The 19065-nt window shown below is 36.4% G+C and overlaps 1 protein-coding gene across 6 annotated transcripts in view; it reads left to right on the top strand.

Moving 5' to 3' along the window:
- Positions 1-19065, top strand: part of OPHN1 (oligophrenin 1) — a 558586-nt gene that overhangs the window by 150475 nt on the left and 389046 nt on the right. For 5 of the 6 annotated variants that reach the window (XM_032329488.1, XM_032329487.1, XM_032329486.1 and 2 more), the window contains exon 3: positions 16638-16733. The exons of the other annotated variant lie outside the window; for it this stretch is intronic. In XM_032329488.1, coding sequence (XP_032185379.1) covers positions 16638-16733 — 96 coding nt within the window. The remainder of the gene's footprint in view (positions 1-16637; positions 16734-19065) is intronic. 6 annotated transcript variants of the gene reach the window in all.

The following is a 19065-nucleotide window of genomic DNA, read 5'->3' as shown; positions in this document are numbered from 1 at the left end:
AACAAGGAGATATTATAATTGTAAATACTCATATACCCAACATGGGAGCACCCAAATATATAAAACAATAACAAACATAAAAGAAATAATTGATCATGATACAAAAATAGTTGGGGACTTTAACACTTCACTTACATCCATGGGCAGATTATTTAAGCAGAAAATCAACAAAGTAAAATGGCTTTCAATGACATACTGGACCAGATGGACTTAACATAAATTTAGAACATTCCATCTTAATGCAGTGAATATACTTTTCAAGCGCACATGGTACATTCTTCAAAATAGATCATATACTGGGTCACAAATCAGGCCTCAAGTATAAAGTGATTAAGATCATACCAGGCATATTTTCTGACCACAATTCTATGAAACTAGAAGTCAACCACCAGAAAAGATTTGGAAGGATCATAAAGCCTCATGCTTAGGATCATAAAACCAACATGCTACTAAACAAGGAATTGGTCAACCAGGAAATTAAAGAAGAAATAAAAAATACATGGAAAAAATGAAAATGAAAGCACAGTGGTCCAAAATCTTTGGAATGCAACAAAAATAGTCCTCAGATGGGAAGGGATAGCAGTACATGCATACCTCAAGAGGCAAATATTTCAAATAAAGAAGCTAACCTTACATTTAGAGGAGGTGTGAAAAACAACAACAACAACAACAAATGAAGTCTAAAGCCAGCAGAAGGAAAGAAAGAATACAGATTGAAGCAGAAATAAATGATATAAAAACTAAGAAAATCCCAGTGGAAAAGATCAATGTAACCAGGAGCTGGTTCTTTGGAAAAAACTAATAAAATTTATAAATGTCTATCAGACTTAAAAAAGGAAAAAGAACCCAATAAATAAAAGCAGAAAGGAGAGAGGATAAATAACAACTAACACCACAGGAAAACTATATGGCAAAAAATTGGACAAACTGGAAGAGATGGATAAATTCTTACAAATATATTAACTAACAAAATGAAGGAGGAACAAATAGAAAACTTGAAAAGACTGATAACCAGCAAAAAATTGAATCAGTAATAAAAAAGTCCTAAAAACAAATGTCCAGGACAAGATGGCTTCACCAGTGAATTCTACCAATGCTTAAGGAAGACGTAATATCTATACCTCTCAAGCTATTCCAAAAAATAAAAAGGAAAGAAAACGTCCAGGTTCATTCTGTGAGGTCAGTATTATCCATATATTAACACCAGATAAAGAGGCCACTAAAAAGAGAACTCTAAGCCAATATCCATGGTGAATAGGGATGCAAAAATTCTCAATAAATACTAGCAGACAGACTCCAACAATATATTAAAAGAATCATTGACCCTGAGCAAGTGGGATTTTTTCCTGGGTTGCAAGTGTGGTTCAATATTTGCTAAAAATCAATCACTGTGATACACCGCATTAATAAAAGAAAGGATAAGGACCATATGATCCTTTCAGTACATGCAGAAAAAGCACTACACAAAGTACAACATCCATTCATGATAAAAGCCTTCAAAAAAGTAAGGTTGGAGGGAACATACCACAACATAACAAAGGCCATACATGAAAACTCACAGCTAATATCTCTAGTGGGGAACAACTGAGAGCTTTTTCTCTATTGTCAGGAAAAAGACAGGGATATTCACTCTCACAGTGTTACTCAGCATAGCACTGGAAGTCCTAACCACAACAATCAGACAACAAAAAGAAATAAAAGGCATCCAAATCAGCTAGGAAGAGGTAAAACTTTAACTATTTGTGCATGACATAATACTCTATGTGAAAAACCTGAAAGACTCCACCAAGAAACTGCTAGAACTGACACATGAATTCAATAAACTCTCAGGATACAAAATCAGTGTACAAAAATCTGTTGCCTTTTAGGGTGCCTCGGTAGTTCAGTCAGTTAAATGTCAACCTTCGGCTCAGGTCATTATTCTGGGTCCCGCAGTCGAGCCCTGCATTGAGCTCCCTACTCAGCAGGGAGTCTGCTTCTGCCCCTCCAACCCTGCTCATGCTCTCTCTCTCTTTCAAAGTAAAAAAATAAAATCTTAAAATAAATCTGTTGCATTTCTAAACACCAATAAGAAAGCAGCAGAAAGAGAAATGAAGGGATCAGTCCCATTTACAACTATACACAAATACATATAGAAGACAAAATAAATGCATTTTATTTGTAACTCTTTTCTTATATATGTTAAGAAGGAAACTGTATAGCAATACATACAAAGTTATATTTATCAAATTAAAACATATGAAGTACAATTTGTATGAAAATATGGTACAAAAGAAAGGGTAGGTAGCAGCTATATTGGAGAAAAGATTTTTATGCAATTGGAATTGGTATTAATCTACCCTACATTGTGTCACTGAAGTATTAATTGTAATTCCCAGGACAACCACTAAGAAAATATCTGAAAATATATAGTAAATTGAACTAATTAAAGAGTATACTGGATAAGCTACTTTATGCAAAGGAAATAAATAATGGTAGAACAGAGGAACAAAAGCTATGTGAGGCATACAGAACATTAAAGTCATATGTAAATCCTACCTTGTCTGTATTAAAATAAACATGAATATAGTAAAACAAAAACAAAAAACTAATCAAAGCCAGGGAGTGGTAGAATGGATTTAAAAAGTGACCCTTAGCTGTCTATAAAACACTTTCTTCTATCATAGACATTTGTACTTTGAAAGTTACAGGATGGAGAATGATATGCTATGCAATCAGTAACCAAAGGGAGAAGGAATGTTTATAATAATAAAAGACAAAATATACCTTAAGACAAAAATTGGGACTAGAGACAAAGAACATATACTAATGATAAAATTGTTAATCCAACAGAAAGAAATCACAATTATAAACAGACATTTATATATCAACAGAGATATGAGTACATGAAGCAGAAACCTGATAGAAAGGAAAGAAATAGAGAAATCAACAGTAACAGATGGAGATTTTGATATCTCATTTTCAATGATGGATAGAAAAAGTAGGAAAAAGCAAGGAAATAAAAGACATTAACAGCATTGTAAACCAATAGACATAACATACATCTATAAAATACTCCACCCAAAAACAGAAAAATACACCTTTTTCTCAAATGCACAAGAATGTCCTCAAGAAAACATATGCTAGGCCTCCAAAAATTTAACAGAATTAAAATCCTACAAAATATGGTCTCTTACCACAGTGGAATAAAATTAGAAATCAACAGGAGGGGTGCTTGTGGTTCAGTCAGTTAAGCATCTGCCTTCAACTCAGATCATGATTCCAGGGTCCTGAGATGGAGTCCTTCTCCCTCTTCCCTTCCTCCCTGTGCAAGATCTCATTCTCTCTCACAATCTCTATCTCAAATAAGTAAAAAAACAGACAAACAAAAAATAAACAAAAAATAATTTAAAAAAATCAACAGGAAAGAATTTGGAAATTCACAGATATGTGGAAATTTAACACACTTCTAAATAACCAAGGGATCAAAGAAGAAACCACAAGATAAATTAGAAAATACTATGAGATAAATGGAAACAAAAATACAACATACAAAACTTCTGCAATAAAATTAACACAATTTATACAGGAAGATAAATGGTTTCAAGTTACAAAAGGAGAAATATCAGAAATATGTGAGATATCTGAAATCAACAACATACTTTTATATCAGGAGAAACTAGAAAAAGAAGGAATTATTAACACAAGGCAAGCAGAAGGAATGAAATAATAAAAGGGATTAGAAAATAAGATAATAGAAAAATTAATAAAAGCAATGAAACCAAATCATCAAAATTAAAAAGCTTTTAGTTAAAAGGAACAAGAAAAAGGGAAAAGATTCAAATTACTAAAATCAGGAATGAAAGATGAGACATATAAAAAAGCATTATAGAGGAATATTATGAACAATTAGACACCAGTAAGTTAGACAATGTAGATGAAATGGAAATTCCTGGATACACACAAATTACTTAAACTAACTCAAAAAGAAATAGAAAATGTTTACAGACATATGACAAGAAATGAGAATGAATAAATAATCTAAAAAATTATCCAAACAAAAAATCTCAGGGCAATAAGGCTTCACTGGTAAACATTACAAAAACACCTAGAAAAGAATCAATACTAAACCTTCCTAAAATTTTCACAAAATAAATTACATGACAACACTTCTTGACTCATTTTTTGAGTCCAGTATTATCTTGATACCAGAACTAGACAAAGACATCACAACAATAGAATACTAGAAACCAATATCCCTTATAAATAAAAATGCAAAGGGCACCTGGGTGGCTCAGTCACTTAAGCGTCTGATTTCAACTCTGGTTGTGATCTCAGGGTCCTGGGATCAAGCGCAGCATTGGGTTTGTGGGTGACTTTAAGTTTCATAGAAATGTGGTCAGAAAACAATACATGGTATGAGTCAGTCTTTTCATATATATTGTGTATTGTTTTGTGAACTAATATGTGATCTCTTCTGGAGAATGGCCCATGGGCACTTGAAAAGAATGTGTATTCTGCTGCTTTAGGTTGGAATGTTCTGAATATTATCTGTTAAATCCATGTGGTCCAGTTCATCATTTAAAGTTGTTTCCTTTTGTTCTCTTCAGATCATCTGTCCATTGATGTAAGTGGGGTGTTAATGTCCCCTACTGTTATTGTATTATTATGATTGCATTCCTTTATGTTTGTTATTAATTATTTTATATATTTGGGTCCTCCCATGTTGGGTGCATAAACATTTACAATTTGTTAGATAGTCTTGTTGGACTTTTCCTTTTATGATTATGTAGTGCCCTTCTTTTTTTTTTAAGATTTTATTTATTATTTATTTACTTGATAGACAGAGATCACAAGTAGGAGGAGGCAGGCAGAGAGAGAGGAGGAAGCAGGCTCCCTGCTGAGCAGAGAGCCCAATGTGGGGCTGCATCTGAGGACCCTGGGATCATGACCTGAGCCAAAGGCAGAGGCTTTAACCCACTGAGCTGTCAGGTGCCCCTGTATTGCCCTTCTTTATCTCTTGTTACAGTCTTTGTTGTAATGTCGAATTTGTCCAATATATGTATTGATACAATAGCTTTCTTTTTTTAAAATTTTTATTTTAAATTTTTTTTATTTTTTATAAACATATAATATATTTTTATCCCCAGGGGTACAGGTCTGTGAATCGCCAGGTTTACACACTTCACAGCACTCACTAAAGCACATACCCTCCCCAATGTCCATAACCCCACCCTCCTTCTACGAACCCCCCTCCCCCTAGCAAACCTAAGTTTGTTTTGTGAGATTAAGAGTCGCTTATGATTTGTCTCCCTCCCAATCCCAATAGCTTTCTTTTGATGTCTATTTGTATGATGAATGTTTCTTCATCCCCTTTCTTTTAATCTCCAGGCATCTTTAGGCCTTAAATGAGTAAGCCACATATAGGTTTTTTTTTCCCATTCTGACACCTTTTATCTTTTTAAAACATATTTTATTCATTTATTTGTCAGAGAGAGAGATAGCGAGCGCCCACAGGCAGACAGAGTGGCAGGGGGAGAAGCAGGCTCCTTGCTCAGCAGGCCCATGTGGGCCTCAATCCCAGGATGCTGGGATCATGGCCTGAGCCAAAGCAGCCGCTTAACCAACTGGGCCACCCAGGCATCCCACCTTATATCTTTTCGTGAAACTTTTGTCTATTTACATTCAGAGTAATTATTGATATGGATTTAGTGCCTTTTTTTTTTTACTTGTTTTGTCATTGTTTATGGAGATTTCTGTGATCCTTTCTTGTCTTTGTCAGTTTTGGCCTCTCATTTCCACTCAAGGAATCCCCTTTAATATTTCTTGCAGGGCTGGTTTAGTGATCATGAAGTTCTTTAGGTTTTGTTTGGGAAATTCTTTAACTCTTCTTTCTGAATGATAGCCTTGCTGGATAGGTATTCTTGGCTACAGATTTTTTTTTTCATTCTGTACATTGAATTTATTATGCCACTATCTTCTGGCTTGCCAAGTTTCTGTTGCTAGGGCAGCAGTTATCCTTATGCATCTTGTCTTGCAAGTTAGGGACTTCCTTTGTCTTGCTGCTTTTAAGAGTTTTTTTTTCTTTATTACTATATTTAATTGTAACATGTCTTGGTTTTGACCTGCTTTTGTTAATTGTAATGGGTGTTCTCACTATCTTCTAGATCTGGATGTCTCTTTCCTTCCTAAATTAAGGAACTTTTTACCTATTATTTCCTCAAATAAATATTCTGCCTATCTTTCTATCTTTTCCTCTTCTGTGACTCCTGTAAAATGAATGTTATTACAGTTGATGGAATCACTAAGTCTATTCTTGTGTTTCATAAATCTCCTTTCAGTCTTTTGTTCATTGCATTAAGCTTCTTTCCAGTCTCAGTTATTGCATTGTTCATTTCTGAATGATTCCTTTTTAACTTTTATATCTTTGGTAAAATTCTCCTAGTTGCCTTCCATTCTTTTTTCAAGTCCAGTGAGTATCCTTATGAATGTTGCTTTAAATTCTCTATCAATTATGTTACTTATATATGCTTTGTTTAGAACTCTGCCCAAGACCTCATCTTATTCTTTCATTTGCAATAAATTCCTCTACCTTACCATTTTGTCTAAGTCATTGTCTTCTCCTCTGTGTTAGAAAAGCCTGTTCTGTTTCCTGTTCTTGAGAGTAATGGCTTTATGAAGAAGTGGTCAAGTAGTGTCCTGGGCTTGGCACTTCAGAGTGTGTGCTTCTGTGCTCTGTTGTTATGTTTTGTCTGCTCTATATTTTATGCCAGTCATTAGTAAACCTCTCCTTGCCTGCAGTGGGCAGTGTTTAGTCCTTGGCCAGAGTGTGGCAATTTTAACTATGTATGCTGCAGTGCGCTCATGCAAAAAGAGTGGATCCTATTTTATCTAGAACTAAAGCATTTGGAACTCTAGTCAGGAGACATGGTGTTAGTAGGGTTTTCTTCTGGTCTGGGAGAATGGCCTGCACTCTGAGACTGGGTCAAGCTTGATGGAGAAGGGCAGTCCCACCAAAGTGCAGAGATCCAAGAGTTGGTATAAACAAGTTAGGCAACCTGTGTCAGCCCTGAGCTCCTTCCTGCAGGTGTCTCTGCATTTATGCTGGAGGGGGAAGGGAAATGGCTCTAGCCAGCTTCTTTGTTCCTGGAGAGGTGTCACACTGAAGGCTGCCTCTTAGAGAAGCACTCTGAGAAGAGTGAATAATCTTCCCCTTTGTGCCCCAGGGATTTTTGAGATTTTTGTTTCCATGTTGTCTGCCTCAAGGTTTTTTTGACTACTTCTCACCAGGAGCAGCCCACTGACCTTTGGGCTCTAATTCTGTCAAGACTGTTGACTTTTAATACTGCATGCTTTAAGGAACTGTTGTGGGTAGGGGATTATGCTGGACTTTGGGGGGAGGGTCCTGCCATGCTGGGACTGAGGCAATCTTGACTGAGCAGGGTAGTCCCGCCAGAGCACAGAGGTGAAAATTGTTGTAATCAAGTCAGGCAACCTGTGTAGGCCCTGTGCTGCTTCCTGCAGATGGCTCTGCGTTTATGCTTAGGGGAGAGGGAATGGAATGGGACCAGTCTGCTCTTTTGTCCCCACAGAAACATCTCTGTGAGCACTGTCTCTCAGGGAATCACTCACAGTAGAATGAATAATCTCCCCTCTGTGTGTCCCAGATATTTTTCAGATTGCTTTTTCCAGGCTGTCTGCCTCCCCTCCCACCTTTTTTTGCCTGCCCTCACTCCAGCAGCGGTGCAGTTCCCTCCAGTCTCATACCAGCCAACCCTGCTGACATCCAAAACTCCAAACTTTAAGCCCTACTGGTTACAAGAACTCAGGAAACTCAGCACCCCCCCTCACATTCCCCAATCAATGGCTTTGGGAAAACATTCTCCTTGTGTGTTCCTGAAATGCCAATTGAATATTACCCCCACCTTAAAAGACCACCAGAGACGTGAGTCAAAGCCAATCAGCAAGGGTCGTTTATTGCAGGTTCGAACCTGGACCTCTGCGGCGCTCGTTGCCGATAACGCCGAGAGGTCCGGAGCTGGGTCGGTGCAGGATTTTTATAGACAGATACAAACAAGTTTTGGTTGGGGCTGAGCTGATTGATTGATAGTTTGAACAGGCATACTTGGCGTCAGTGGATTGGGTCAGGGGACCCGCGCGCGAAAGCAGACAAAGCAATCTTACAGAAGCAGAACTGGCCGGTTAGCCCACGCATGCGAAAAAAAGCACTAACTACCAGGATATTGGAGGCCTGGTTACTTATCAGGTAAAGACAATTGGGAGTCTCCTGGTGGAATGTTACATTCCTGCTATCAAGCATCCTTGTTAATGAGATTTAGGTTTAGAAGAAATTTAACTTTATTTACTTTTCCTTCTACCTCCGCCTCCTTCGGTGTTTTATGGAGGGGAGGGTGACATTAGGGCTATTGATAAGGTAACTTCTTTGTTGTAAATCTCAAGGACATTTGCAAACCAAGGGAGACTCCTGTCTTGCAGGATTGTGATCTCAGCAAGTTAACTATTTATCATTTTATGGCAGTCAGGGGTGCCTGAGGAATGCTACACATATGGAGGGGAGCGGGTGAAGGGGGTTGGTGCAAGGCGCCAGCCTTTGCTTTGTCCTCAGCCAGCCTCCTGCTCCTTCATTCCCTTGTGTGCTTCTCTCTCCCCCTTCTCTGTGACCATGGCTCCCTCTCATCTGCAGCACACATGATCCATTTCTCCCTCAAACCATGTCTCCCCACTTCCTACCTTCTTCAGTGTGGTCTTTTCTCTCCCTTTAGTTGTGAAGTTTGTTCTGTTAGTGTTGAGGTTGATTTCTTGGGTATTTAAGATGATTTGATAGTTATTGTATTTTATTCATGGGTCTAGACCAACCTAGGGTCTTTTTGTTCTGACTGCATAGTCCCAAATACTGGTTTATTTATCTTTGATTTTAGCCTGGTAGACTCTCTTTAGTATTTAGTGTAGGGTAGATACACTAGCAACTAATTCAGTTTTTGTTTATCTGGGAATATCTTCACTTTTGAAATTTAATTTTGCTAGATGTACAATATTATTTTGCAGGGTTTTTGTCTCACAGAGTCGAGGAATGAATCTTCCTGGACACAAAAGGGTGAAGTGAGGTGAAAATTTATTAAGTAAAGTTGAGAATAGAAACTAAAGAAAAGGAGCTCTGTAGTGTGAGCTCTGTAGTGTGAGAGAGGTCCTGAATGGGTTGCCACTGAGGGCTTTTATGGTCTGTCTTTTATAGAAATCTGACCATATCTTGTCAATAACATGTAAAAACAAACATGATAGATTTGTAAATATCATGAGACTATCCTGTCTATATTTAGAACAAAAGTGGTGGATTTGTTACCTTCCCTTCTCTCTGGTTAATCTCATCTATAACATTTCTTCACATCTGGGATTTCTTTGAGACTAGTCATGTAGCTCCCTACCTGTCTTCCACTTCCTAGCCTCGCCTGTCCCTTACTCATTATCTTGATAGTTCCCTCTACCCTGGTATTTTGAGTATGCTACTTTACTGTCTGATCCTTCATGATTCCTGATGAAAAATTCAGCTGGTAATCTTTCTGAGGATTCCTTGTTGATGAAGAGTTTTTTCTTTTGCCTTTTTAAAAGATTTTGTCTCTATCTTTCAGCAGTTGACTGTGATAGTTTTAGGTGTGTATGTCTGAGTTTATCTTTCTGTAGGTGTTTATTGAGCTTTTTGGGAATGAAGATGATTTTTAATTTTTATCAAATGTGGCAAATATTCTTTCTTTGTCTCCCTTTCCTATTCTAGGTTCCCATTGTGTGTGTTGTTATGTTTATGGTGCCTTGTAGGTCTCTGAGAGTCTGTTGATTTTTCAGCCTTCTTTTTTCTTTCTGTTCTGTAGATTTGGTAGTCTCAGTTGACCTCTATTTAGCTTCACTGATTCTTCTGTCTGCCCAATTCTAATCTTAAGGTTATGTAGTAAATTTTCCATGTCTGTTATTGTGTTTTTTTAACTACAGAATTTTTAGTGGCTTCTTTAAAAGTATTCTTCAATTCACTATTGATATTCTGTATTTGGTGAGACATTTTTCTCATTTTCTCCTTTAGTTTTTTTAGATATGGTGCTCTTTGATTGTTTGAATATATTTAGAATAGCTCATTTAAAATCTTTGTCTAGTAAGTCCAATGTTTGGGCTTCCTCATGGACAGTTTCTGTTGATTACATTTTTTTTAAAGATTTTATTTATTTACTTGATAGAGAGAAATCACAAGTAGACGGAGAGGCAGGCAGAGAGAGAGAGAGGGAAGCAGGCTCCCTGCTGAGCAGAGAGCCCGATACGGGACTCGATCCCAGGACCCTGAGATCATGACCTGAGCCGAAGGCAGCGGCTTAACCCACTGAGCCACCCAGGCGCCCACATTTTTTTTTTTTTAGTATAAGTCAAAGTTTCCTGATTCTGTGTATCTCCTAATTCTTTATTGAAAAGTATGCATTTAATATTATGTAATGTGACAATTCTTGAAATGAGAACATCTCTCTTTCCCCATGGTTTATGTGTCTGTTGTTGTTTCCTTGTTTATTGACTTCTTGAACAAATTCTGTATTAAATTCTATATTTTTATTGTGTTTAACTGCTGAAGTCTTTGGTAGTTTAGCTTAGTGATCACCTACTGATTGGATAAGGATTCCATGAGATACCTTGAGGCAGCAAGTTTCCTAGCCTTTGGTGAAGGGCTGTGTTGGTGTATGTTTTGTCAGTTTGCAACTCTGCCTACCATTCTCTCCCTGCTTGTTCAGGGCCTTCAGTTCAGATAGAAGTGAGCGACTGGGTCCATCTCAAACCTTTCATGGACATAGACACAGCCTGGGGTGTGCACACATACCTTCACATGCACATGTCTTTCTAGATTTTTAGGGATAGGCTGTTGCTTTGCATAGGTCATGTGCACATGTTATTCTCCAAATTGTCATTCTCTAAATCTTTATGAAGCATTTTGGGTTCCTGGACCCAATTCCAATGTATTTTTGGGAGTGGATTCCCCACACTAACAAGCAATTCTCTGAATACCAGGTAGATGTCCTACTATCATATATCATATCATATCATGATATGATATATCATGATAGATCATGTCCTACTATCATATATCATATCAATACCAGGTAGATGACACTATCTCCCTGGAAACCAGATTCTACAGGTTAAGTTTTCAGTTGTACAACACTGCACTAATGCTTTCAGATGTCTGTCACAAGTCCAGTTCTTTTGATCAACTGGCTGTAAACTAGAGGTTCCAACAATGCCCTTATTAGGTTTGATTAATTTTCTAGAAAGACTCACAGAACTCAAAGAAATATTTTACTTACTAGATTACAGTTTTATTATAAAGGAATATAACATAAGAACAGCCATATAGAAGGTATATATAAGGCATATTATGGGAAAAGGGTGTGGAGCTTCCATGCCCTGTCTGAGCATACCATTCTCTCCACTTCTCTGCATGTTTACTAACCTGGAAGTTTCTTTTGTTTTTTTATGGAGGTTTTGTTACATAGGCATGATTGATCATTCATTGGTGGTTGATTCAACCTCCAGCCTCTTTCCCTCCAGAGGTCAGGGGAGTGAGAATGAGAGTGAGAATGAGAGTTCTAATGCTCTAATCACATGGTTAGTTGTCCTGACAACCAGTCCCCATTTTTAGGTGTGGTCTAAAAGTCATGCCATTAACCTAACAAAAGGCAATTTCATGGCTGTCATCACTTAGGAAATTTCAAGGGTTTTGGGAGCTGTGAGCTGGGAATGGTGGATGAAGACAAAATATATATGAGAAATATATTCTAGGCATCTGAATTGATCAAATATATATTTCTTATAAATCACAATTTATATATGAAAGCAAATATTTTGGTCAACCTCTTGATAACTCCAACTTTTACATTTCCTTTGGGCTACTACAATTTTAAAAACTTGAGATGATTATTTTTGACAAATGCCCCCCACCCAAGCACTGTTTATAGAGAATGAGCTTTGGGTTAAGACAGAGACAAGCCTTAAGAATGGACCCTTCAGGACCTGTTAAAATGGACAAATAGTGATAGTTCTGTAAGAGTGCAGCCTTGTGAAACTCCAGCCCCATTCTGCCCTCTCTGGTGGCTGCTAGCCTGTTGGTTTTCACAGCTATCATTGTTGTGATACTGTTGATTTTCAGTGCTACAGCAGAGCTGGGGAAAGAGTGATCTGATTGACTATACTTAATGCACAGCAAAGTACACTGGTATTATCAAGATTCAATCTTTTATCTTGAACAGAGGATCCTTAGATTCTTAAACCTTTAGTTTATTAGAGAATATCATATATATTATATAATTTGTCATATATATTATATAATCTGTTTTTTATAATATATATTACAGAAAAAAGTTGTATCCAGGATTTATAAAGAAGTCTTATACCTCAGTAGCTCAGCAATAAGAAGACAAAAATCCAGTTATAAAACTGGCAAGAATTTTAACAGACCCTTCATGAAAAAAGATAAATACCCAACAAGTAAATGATAAACTACTTAGCACCATTAGTCATCAAGAAAATGCAAACTAAAACTATAGTGAGATACCACCACACAGCCATTGAAATGGTTAAAATTAAAATTTAAAAAGTCAGTTACCAGATTTTTAGTGTAGCTTTATTCACAATAGGCAAGATATGGAAGGAACTCAAGTGTCCATCAATGGACGAATGGATAAAGGAGATGTGGTATATGCATACAATGAAATATTACTCAGTCATAAAAAAGAATGAAGTATTGCCATTTATTACAACATGGATGGAGCTAGAGAGGATTATGCTAAGTGAAATAGGTCAGAGAAAGACAAATATCATATGATTTCACTCATAGTGGGGAAAAAAGGAGCAGAAACAGACCCACAAACACAGAGAAGGAACTGGTGGTTGCCAGACTAGAGGTGAGTGGGGGAATGGGCAAAATGAGTCAAAGAGAGTGGGAGGTGCAGGCTTGTAGCTATGGAATGAATAAATCACTGGGATGAAAGGTATGACATAGGGAATATAGTGAGTGGCGTTTTAATAGCATTATATGCTGACAGATGGTAGCTATACTTGTGAGCATAGCATAATGTATAGAGTTATTGAGTCACTATGTTGTAAACATAAAACTAATATAACATTGTATGTCTGCAATACTTTACTAAAAAGATTTTAAGGTAAGTTACCAGATGTTGGAAGATATGTGGATCAATTGAAATTCTCATATATTGTTATAAGAGTACAAAATAGTACATTGACTTTGGAAAACAGTTTGACATTTTCTTACATGTTGTAAGATACACTTACAACTAATCTTAAAACCCGTTTATTGGACCCTTATGTATTTACCCAAGATAAGTAAAAATGTATGTCCTAGAAAGATTTATACGTGAATTTTTAAAGTAACATTCTTCACAATAGTGAAAAACTAGAAACAGCACAATGTCCATAAATAGGTGAATGAATGAATAATGGTATATTTATCCAATGGAACCTACTCAGCAACAAAAATAATGAATTACAGATAGATGAATTTCTAAGATATTGTGCAGACCAAAGTAATCTAGATATAAGAGTATATTCCATTATGATTCCATAGAAGAGAAGAGTGATAAGTAAATTGGTTTCTGTACAGCATTAATTACCTGCCTAATTAATCCTGTTTATTCTACCGTATTCCCAGAAAACTTCAGTTGCCTAAAATACACTATCCAGCTACATTCTAGAAGGAGTGAGGGAAAAACATAGAAGGCCCATGAATAAGAAGGTGGTGTAGAGAGAATCCTCAAAGATATCTTGAACAATTATGAGATAGAAGCTTGGTGGACAGGGATGCAGAAGTATTAGGGAAGATAAAATAATGATTTTACATGGTCTAGAATGATGTAGTAAATTTTATTTTAATAAGGAAATAAATGCCTCATACATAACAAGCATTTCTATGTTATCTATTGATTCTTTGGAGTCCAATAGTTACCCAACTCATTTATCTGAAATACATGGCTCATTCCTGACACTTTTCTTAGTACAGAGGCTGAATATATGAGACTTTCTTTTAATGAAGAGCTCCTAATTTATGCTTGTTCATATTTGTGAATGTGATTTGTCTCTGCATTGTCTCGTTTTTTGTTTGTTTATAAGGTAAATATGGTAATACCTACCTTTGTGTATTCAAGAGGAATAAATGAGAGTGCTTTTGGTAAGTCCTTCATAAACTTTTTCAAGCTCTGTGCAAATGTAAAGTAGTGTTTTCAATCAGACCAAAGGTCTGGAGAAGAGAAGTTGGTGCAAATAATGAAAATGGAAATTAATGCAGCTCCTTTCTTATCCCATGGCTTCACTTACAAAATAATATAACTGTAAAAAAATCATAATATTTGTGGTTTCTGAGATGTTCAGATAATTCTAAAAGAGGAGTGGTTATTGACTATACCTTGTTTTATCAAGAAAAAAACTGAAAGAATCCAGGTATTTGTGAAAGGGCAATATAAAGAATATTCTTATTTAATTTCCTTGAGTGACACAGAAAGCACATGGGGGAGTTCCAGGCTTGTCCTTTTCTGCTGCTGGCCAAGGAGACCAGAGAAAAGTGATTATTTTCCAGCCATGGAGCCAGTTTTGCGTTCTCTTTGCTGATGAAATATGAAAAACAGGAAAACATCCTCCTCTTACATTGGTGTGGACCAGATTTGAAGTAGAAAATGTTACTGCAAAGTGTGGAAATTTGAGAAGGCATGGTAACCTAGTTTGCAGTCCCTATTCTTGTAAAATGTTTCTTCTTCTTCTTTCTCTTCTTTTTTTAAAATATTTATTTATTTATTTGAGAGAGAGAGAGAGAGAGAGAGCGAGCAAGTGGGGGGAGGGGCAGAGGGAGAGGGAGAGAGAAATTCTCAAGCAGACTCCATGCTGAGCTTGGAACCTGAAACAGGGCTCAATCCCACTACCCATGAGATCATGACCTGAGATGAAATCATGAGTCAGACACTTTTTTTTTTTTAAGTCACTGATCCTTTATTTGTCTCCAGTTAATGTATTAAGTATTAGTAAAACGAAAGCTACCATGTATTGAACACCGGTGTACCAGGCGCCGTGCTAACTGACTGAGCCACCAGGCGCTCCTCTCCTCCTTCTCCTCTTTCTCCTGCTTCTCTCTCTGCTACTTCTGCTTCACGTCCTCCTCTCTCTACCTCCTTCTTGCCAATGATGTGTTCAAAGGCTCAAGGCTCTAAATACTGAAAATAAGCTTTTCTGGAAATGGGATGTAGAAAAGATGGCAATAAAATTCTAGGCAGGTTAATCTGTTCCAACAAAAGGTCTGAACATGTTTTATTGTGTTTGTGCTTAACCATGTTAGCTTTTTATTGAAAGGAATAGATATTGTCTGTATTGTCTCCCTTTCTGTTGGTCTGAGAGCAAAAACTCTCATAGACCTATGTATCTCATAGATGTAAAGGTGGAGGATGATGAAACTATGGAGTTAAAGAAGAAATAGAAAAAAAGGAACCAAAAATAACCAAAATTTTGAGCTTTCCTAGAAGATGGTCTAATGGATTACTTTAGTTAATGAGAGCAGTGCTCCTTGAACATTAAAGGACATATGAATCCCCTAGGGATTATATGAAACTGCATTTTGTGGTTCAGTAAGTCTGGGGTTTGATCTGGGAATGTGTATTTCCATAAAGCTTCCAGGTGATAATGATTCTGCTCTGAGAACCACTGAGAGTAGCAAGGCTGGAGAGTGGCTGTACCTCTTTGTGAAGAAAATATTTTTAAAATTTCACTAGAGATATGTCAAAAGGCTAGCTAAATATGATTTAGTTTTGTACCTTCATTAGACTTTCATTTAATAAAATTTAAAATTATTCACCAAAAATATAAGCATTTGTCTGGCCTTACGACCCTGAAGTTTTTCATTAATTGCCTCCTTACTTCAGGTCCCTTGCTGAATACTGTGTGAACAAGTTAAATTTGTTGTCCTGCCTGATCGTAACCTAACCCAGGCTGCCATATGGTTAATGTGTAAAATATCCAGGTTGTGCCTGTGTTGCCATGGAAAAGGCCCTAGAGAAACAGACAGACTGTCTGGCTTCTACTTTTGACACTGCTGGCTAGCTTAGGGCCCTTGAGTACCACAACTCCAAAATTCAGCTTTTTCCTTTGTAGAATGTTTGTGGGTATTTTTTGGTGAGAGGTAAGAAAACATTTAGTCCATTGCCCATAATTGGTGCTCAATTAATGCTTAAGGAGACTCTTTAAGGAGTAAAACTAAGTAGTTTTAATTCTTATGGGCTTTGGATAGAAATAGTCAGAGAGGACAGGAATTGAGATTAAAACATATCTCATAATTTAAAAGAAGGACTTCACTAAACTGCCCTCCTTCCTCTTTAACGGGTTTAGTTCCTTGAATCTTCTACTGAAGTTTTAATATTTTGTTAAACTTTAATTATTTATTTTTTAAATTTTATTTTATTTTTTCAGTGTTCCAAAATTCATTGTTTAACTTTATTAAATGTAAGTTGCTAACTACTGGGAGCACTTCTCTTTGCTTTTGTCCTATCAGCCCTAACAGATATGAGTAAATCAGTTAAAGGACAGTCTTGACAATTTCTTCTGTTTCTCTTACTTTGCAGATTATTCTTCAGCTGTTCAGAAATTTTCTCAGACACTTCAGTCCTTTCAGTTTGATTTTATTGGAGACACTCTGACTGATGATGAGATTAACATTGGTAAGTCTTCAGCTGCATGTGGCCTTGTGCCTCTTGAGGCAGTTCTGAAACCATGAGTCTCCTAGGTTTCTGGATACAGGAAACTTGGACATCTTCATCCTCTGTGGTCTAGTGCCAATCTCATGGGAGGCTGCTTAAGAAGGATAGAGAAACACTGTTTTCCAGTCCCATTCCCCTCTCACACAAAAGCAATAAAAAGATATCCCTTAAGCCTCCACTGAGGTCTTTGACTCAGTCAGTCTGCAGGGGACTTTTTCTTTAAAGAATCTAATACATGAAAATAGATATTTTTGTGAAGGATAAAGTAAAGGTGATTTTTTTTGAAAAAAATTCCAAAATGATTTAGAGTAACAGTCCTCCAAGGAATAAACTCTAGAATGTTTAAAAGTAGCATTTATATAGGTCCAGCTTTTCAGACAACAGGACATTTGACATAACTTCTTGGGAATTGAATTTAACAACTCACTGTGTGAGTTGTGTGATATTGGACAGATACTTCCTTTTTCTGAGCCTTAGTCTTGTCATCTATAATATGTGGTTAATATTAATATCAAGAGTGTTACTAGGAAGAGATTGAACAGTGGAAGTTAAAGAACTTTGTTTTTGTGTTAGTTACTATGAAGTTAAAGTGTTGTTGGCCAACTCTGGCCCTTGGCCCAAATCTTGCCTACCACTGTTTTTCGATAAATAAGGTTTTGTTGGAACACAGCTACATTTATTCATTTAAATATTGTCTAAGGGAAAAATATTGTCTAAGGGTACTTTTGTGGTAGGACAACAAAATTGAATAGAAGTGGCAGAGACTAGATGGCTTTCAAAGCCTAAAATATTTGCTCTGGTCATTTAAGAAAAAGTTTGGCAACCAGCAAGTTAAAGAATTCATGTAAAGCATTTGCTAGACAAGATCATTGAACCACAGAACTATTGCGAATGCTTTAATGTCACTGAAACAAGTTAGTTACGCAGTTGTATTTATGGACCCCAGCATTAAAATATAAAAATGTATTATTATTTAATGGTCATTATAGTAAATATGAATTGTATATAAAAGTATAAAATTACCTATGATAGTAAGATATTCCAGTACAGAAACAATGTATTGAATGCTATTGGCATATTATATTTTAACTCTCTTTTGTACATGTATCTCTTTTATGTGTATGCAATTTAGTTCATGCTAAATACATAGTTTTATCTTTTTAACCTAACATTTTATCATAATCATCTTCTGATAGCATTTAAAATTCTTTGTATATTTCATGGTGGCGGGGGCAAGGGAATTGTTTTTATTCACTGCTGTTTCCCCAGTCTGTAGAGGAGTACCTAACATATAGTAGATGCTCAGTACATGTTTGCTGAATAAAAAAATATAATGGATGCATTCAGATCTCTTTATTATAGGAGCCATACTTTATATAGTATTCAGCTATTTAGCTTATTTCCAGTTTTTCACTATTATAAATAATACATCAGTGAGTACTTTTGTGAGACTAAGATTGATGACTTTTAGTAAATATGGTGGTATAAATAATGAAGCACACATTTGCATTTATATTTATTCACTTCATTTTAATTTTATAAATCTATTTTTGTCTAAGGGCATGACTTATTTAAAAATTAATATCATGGGCTTGAGAGTCAGATAGCCCAAATTTGAATTCTAGCTTTGGAACTTATTATCTGTGTAATAATGAACTTATCACCTGGGTAGGTGACTCCCTTTCTAAGTGTAAATTTTTCTCATATGGAAATAGGGATGAGATGACCAATGCCATGTGTGCACAGTGCCTAAATACATGTTAACTGTTTAATCATTGTTAATATAATATTTGCTTTTTTTGTGCTCTGCAATGGACTGAATGTTTCTGTGTCCTTCCCAAAATTCACATGTTGAAATACTAACCCCTGATATGGTGGTATTAAGAACTGGAGTCTTTGGGAGGTACTTAGGCCATGAAGGTGGAACCCCTCATGAATGGGATTAGTGTCCTCATAAAAGAGACACCAGAGGGCTCTTTTACCTTCCTTCCATCATGTGAAGATACACAAGAAGTTGTCAGTCAGCAACCTTGAAGAGGGCTCTCACCAGAACCTAACTATGTTGACACCGTGTTCTCAGATTTCCAACCTCCAGAAATGTGAGAGATAAGTTTCTCTTGTTTATAAGCCACCCAGTCTATAGTAGTTTGTTATAGCATCCTAAACTTAGTAAGGCAGAAGAAATTGGTACTGAAAAGTTGGGGTGTTGCTGTACCACATACCTAAAAATGAGGTAGCTTTGGAATTATGTAATGGGAGGAATCTGTAAAAGTTTGGAAGTGCATGCTAAGAA

The sequence above is a fragment of the Mustela erminea genome, chromosome X (assembly GCF_009829155.1).
Source record: "Mustela erminea isolate mMusErm1 chromosome X, mMusErm1.Pri, whole genome shotgun sequence".
Classification (NCBI taxonomy): domain Eukaryota; kingdom Metazoa; phylum Chordata; class Mammalia; order Carnivora; family Mustelidae; genus Mustela; species Mustela erminea.
The sequence above is the reverse complement of the archived record's forward strand: the minus strand, read 5'-3'. Positions and strand labels throughout refer to the sequence as shown.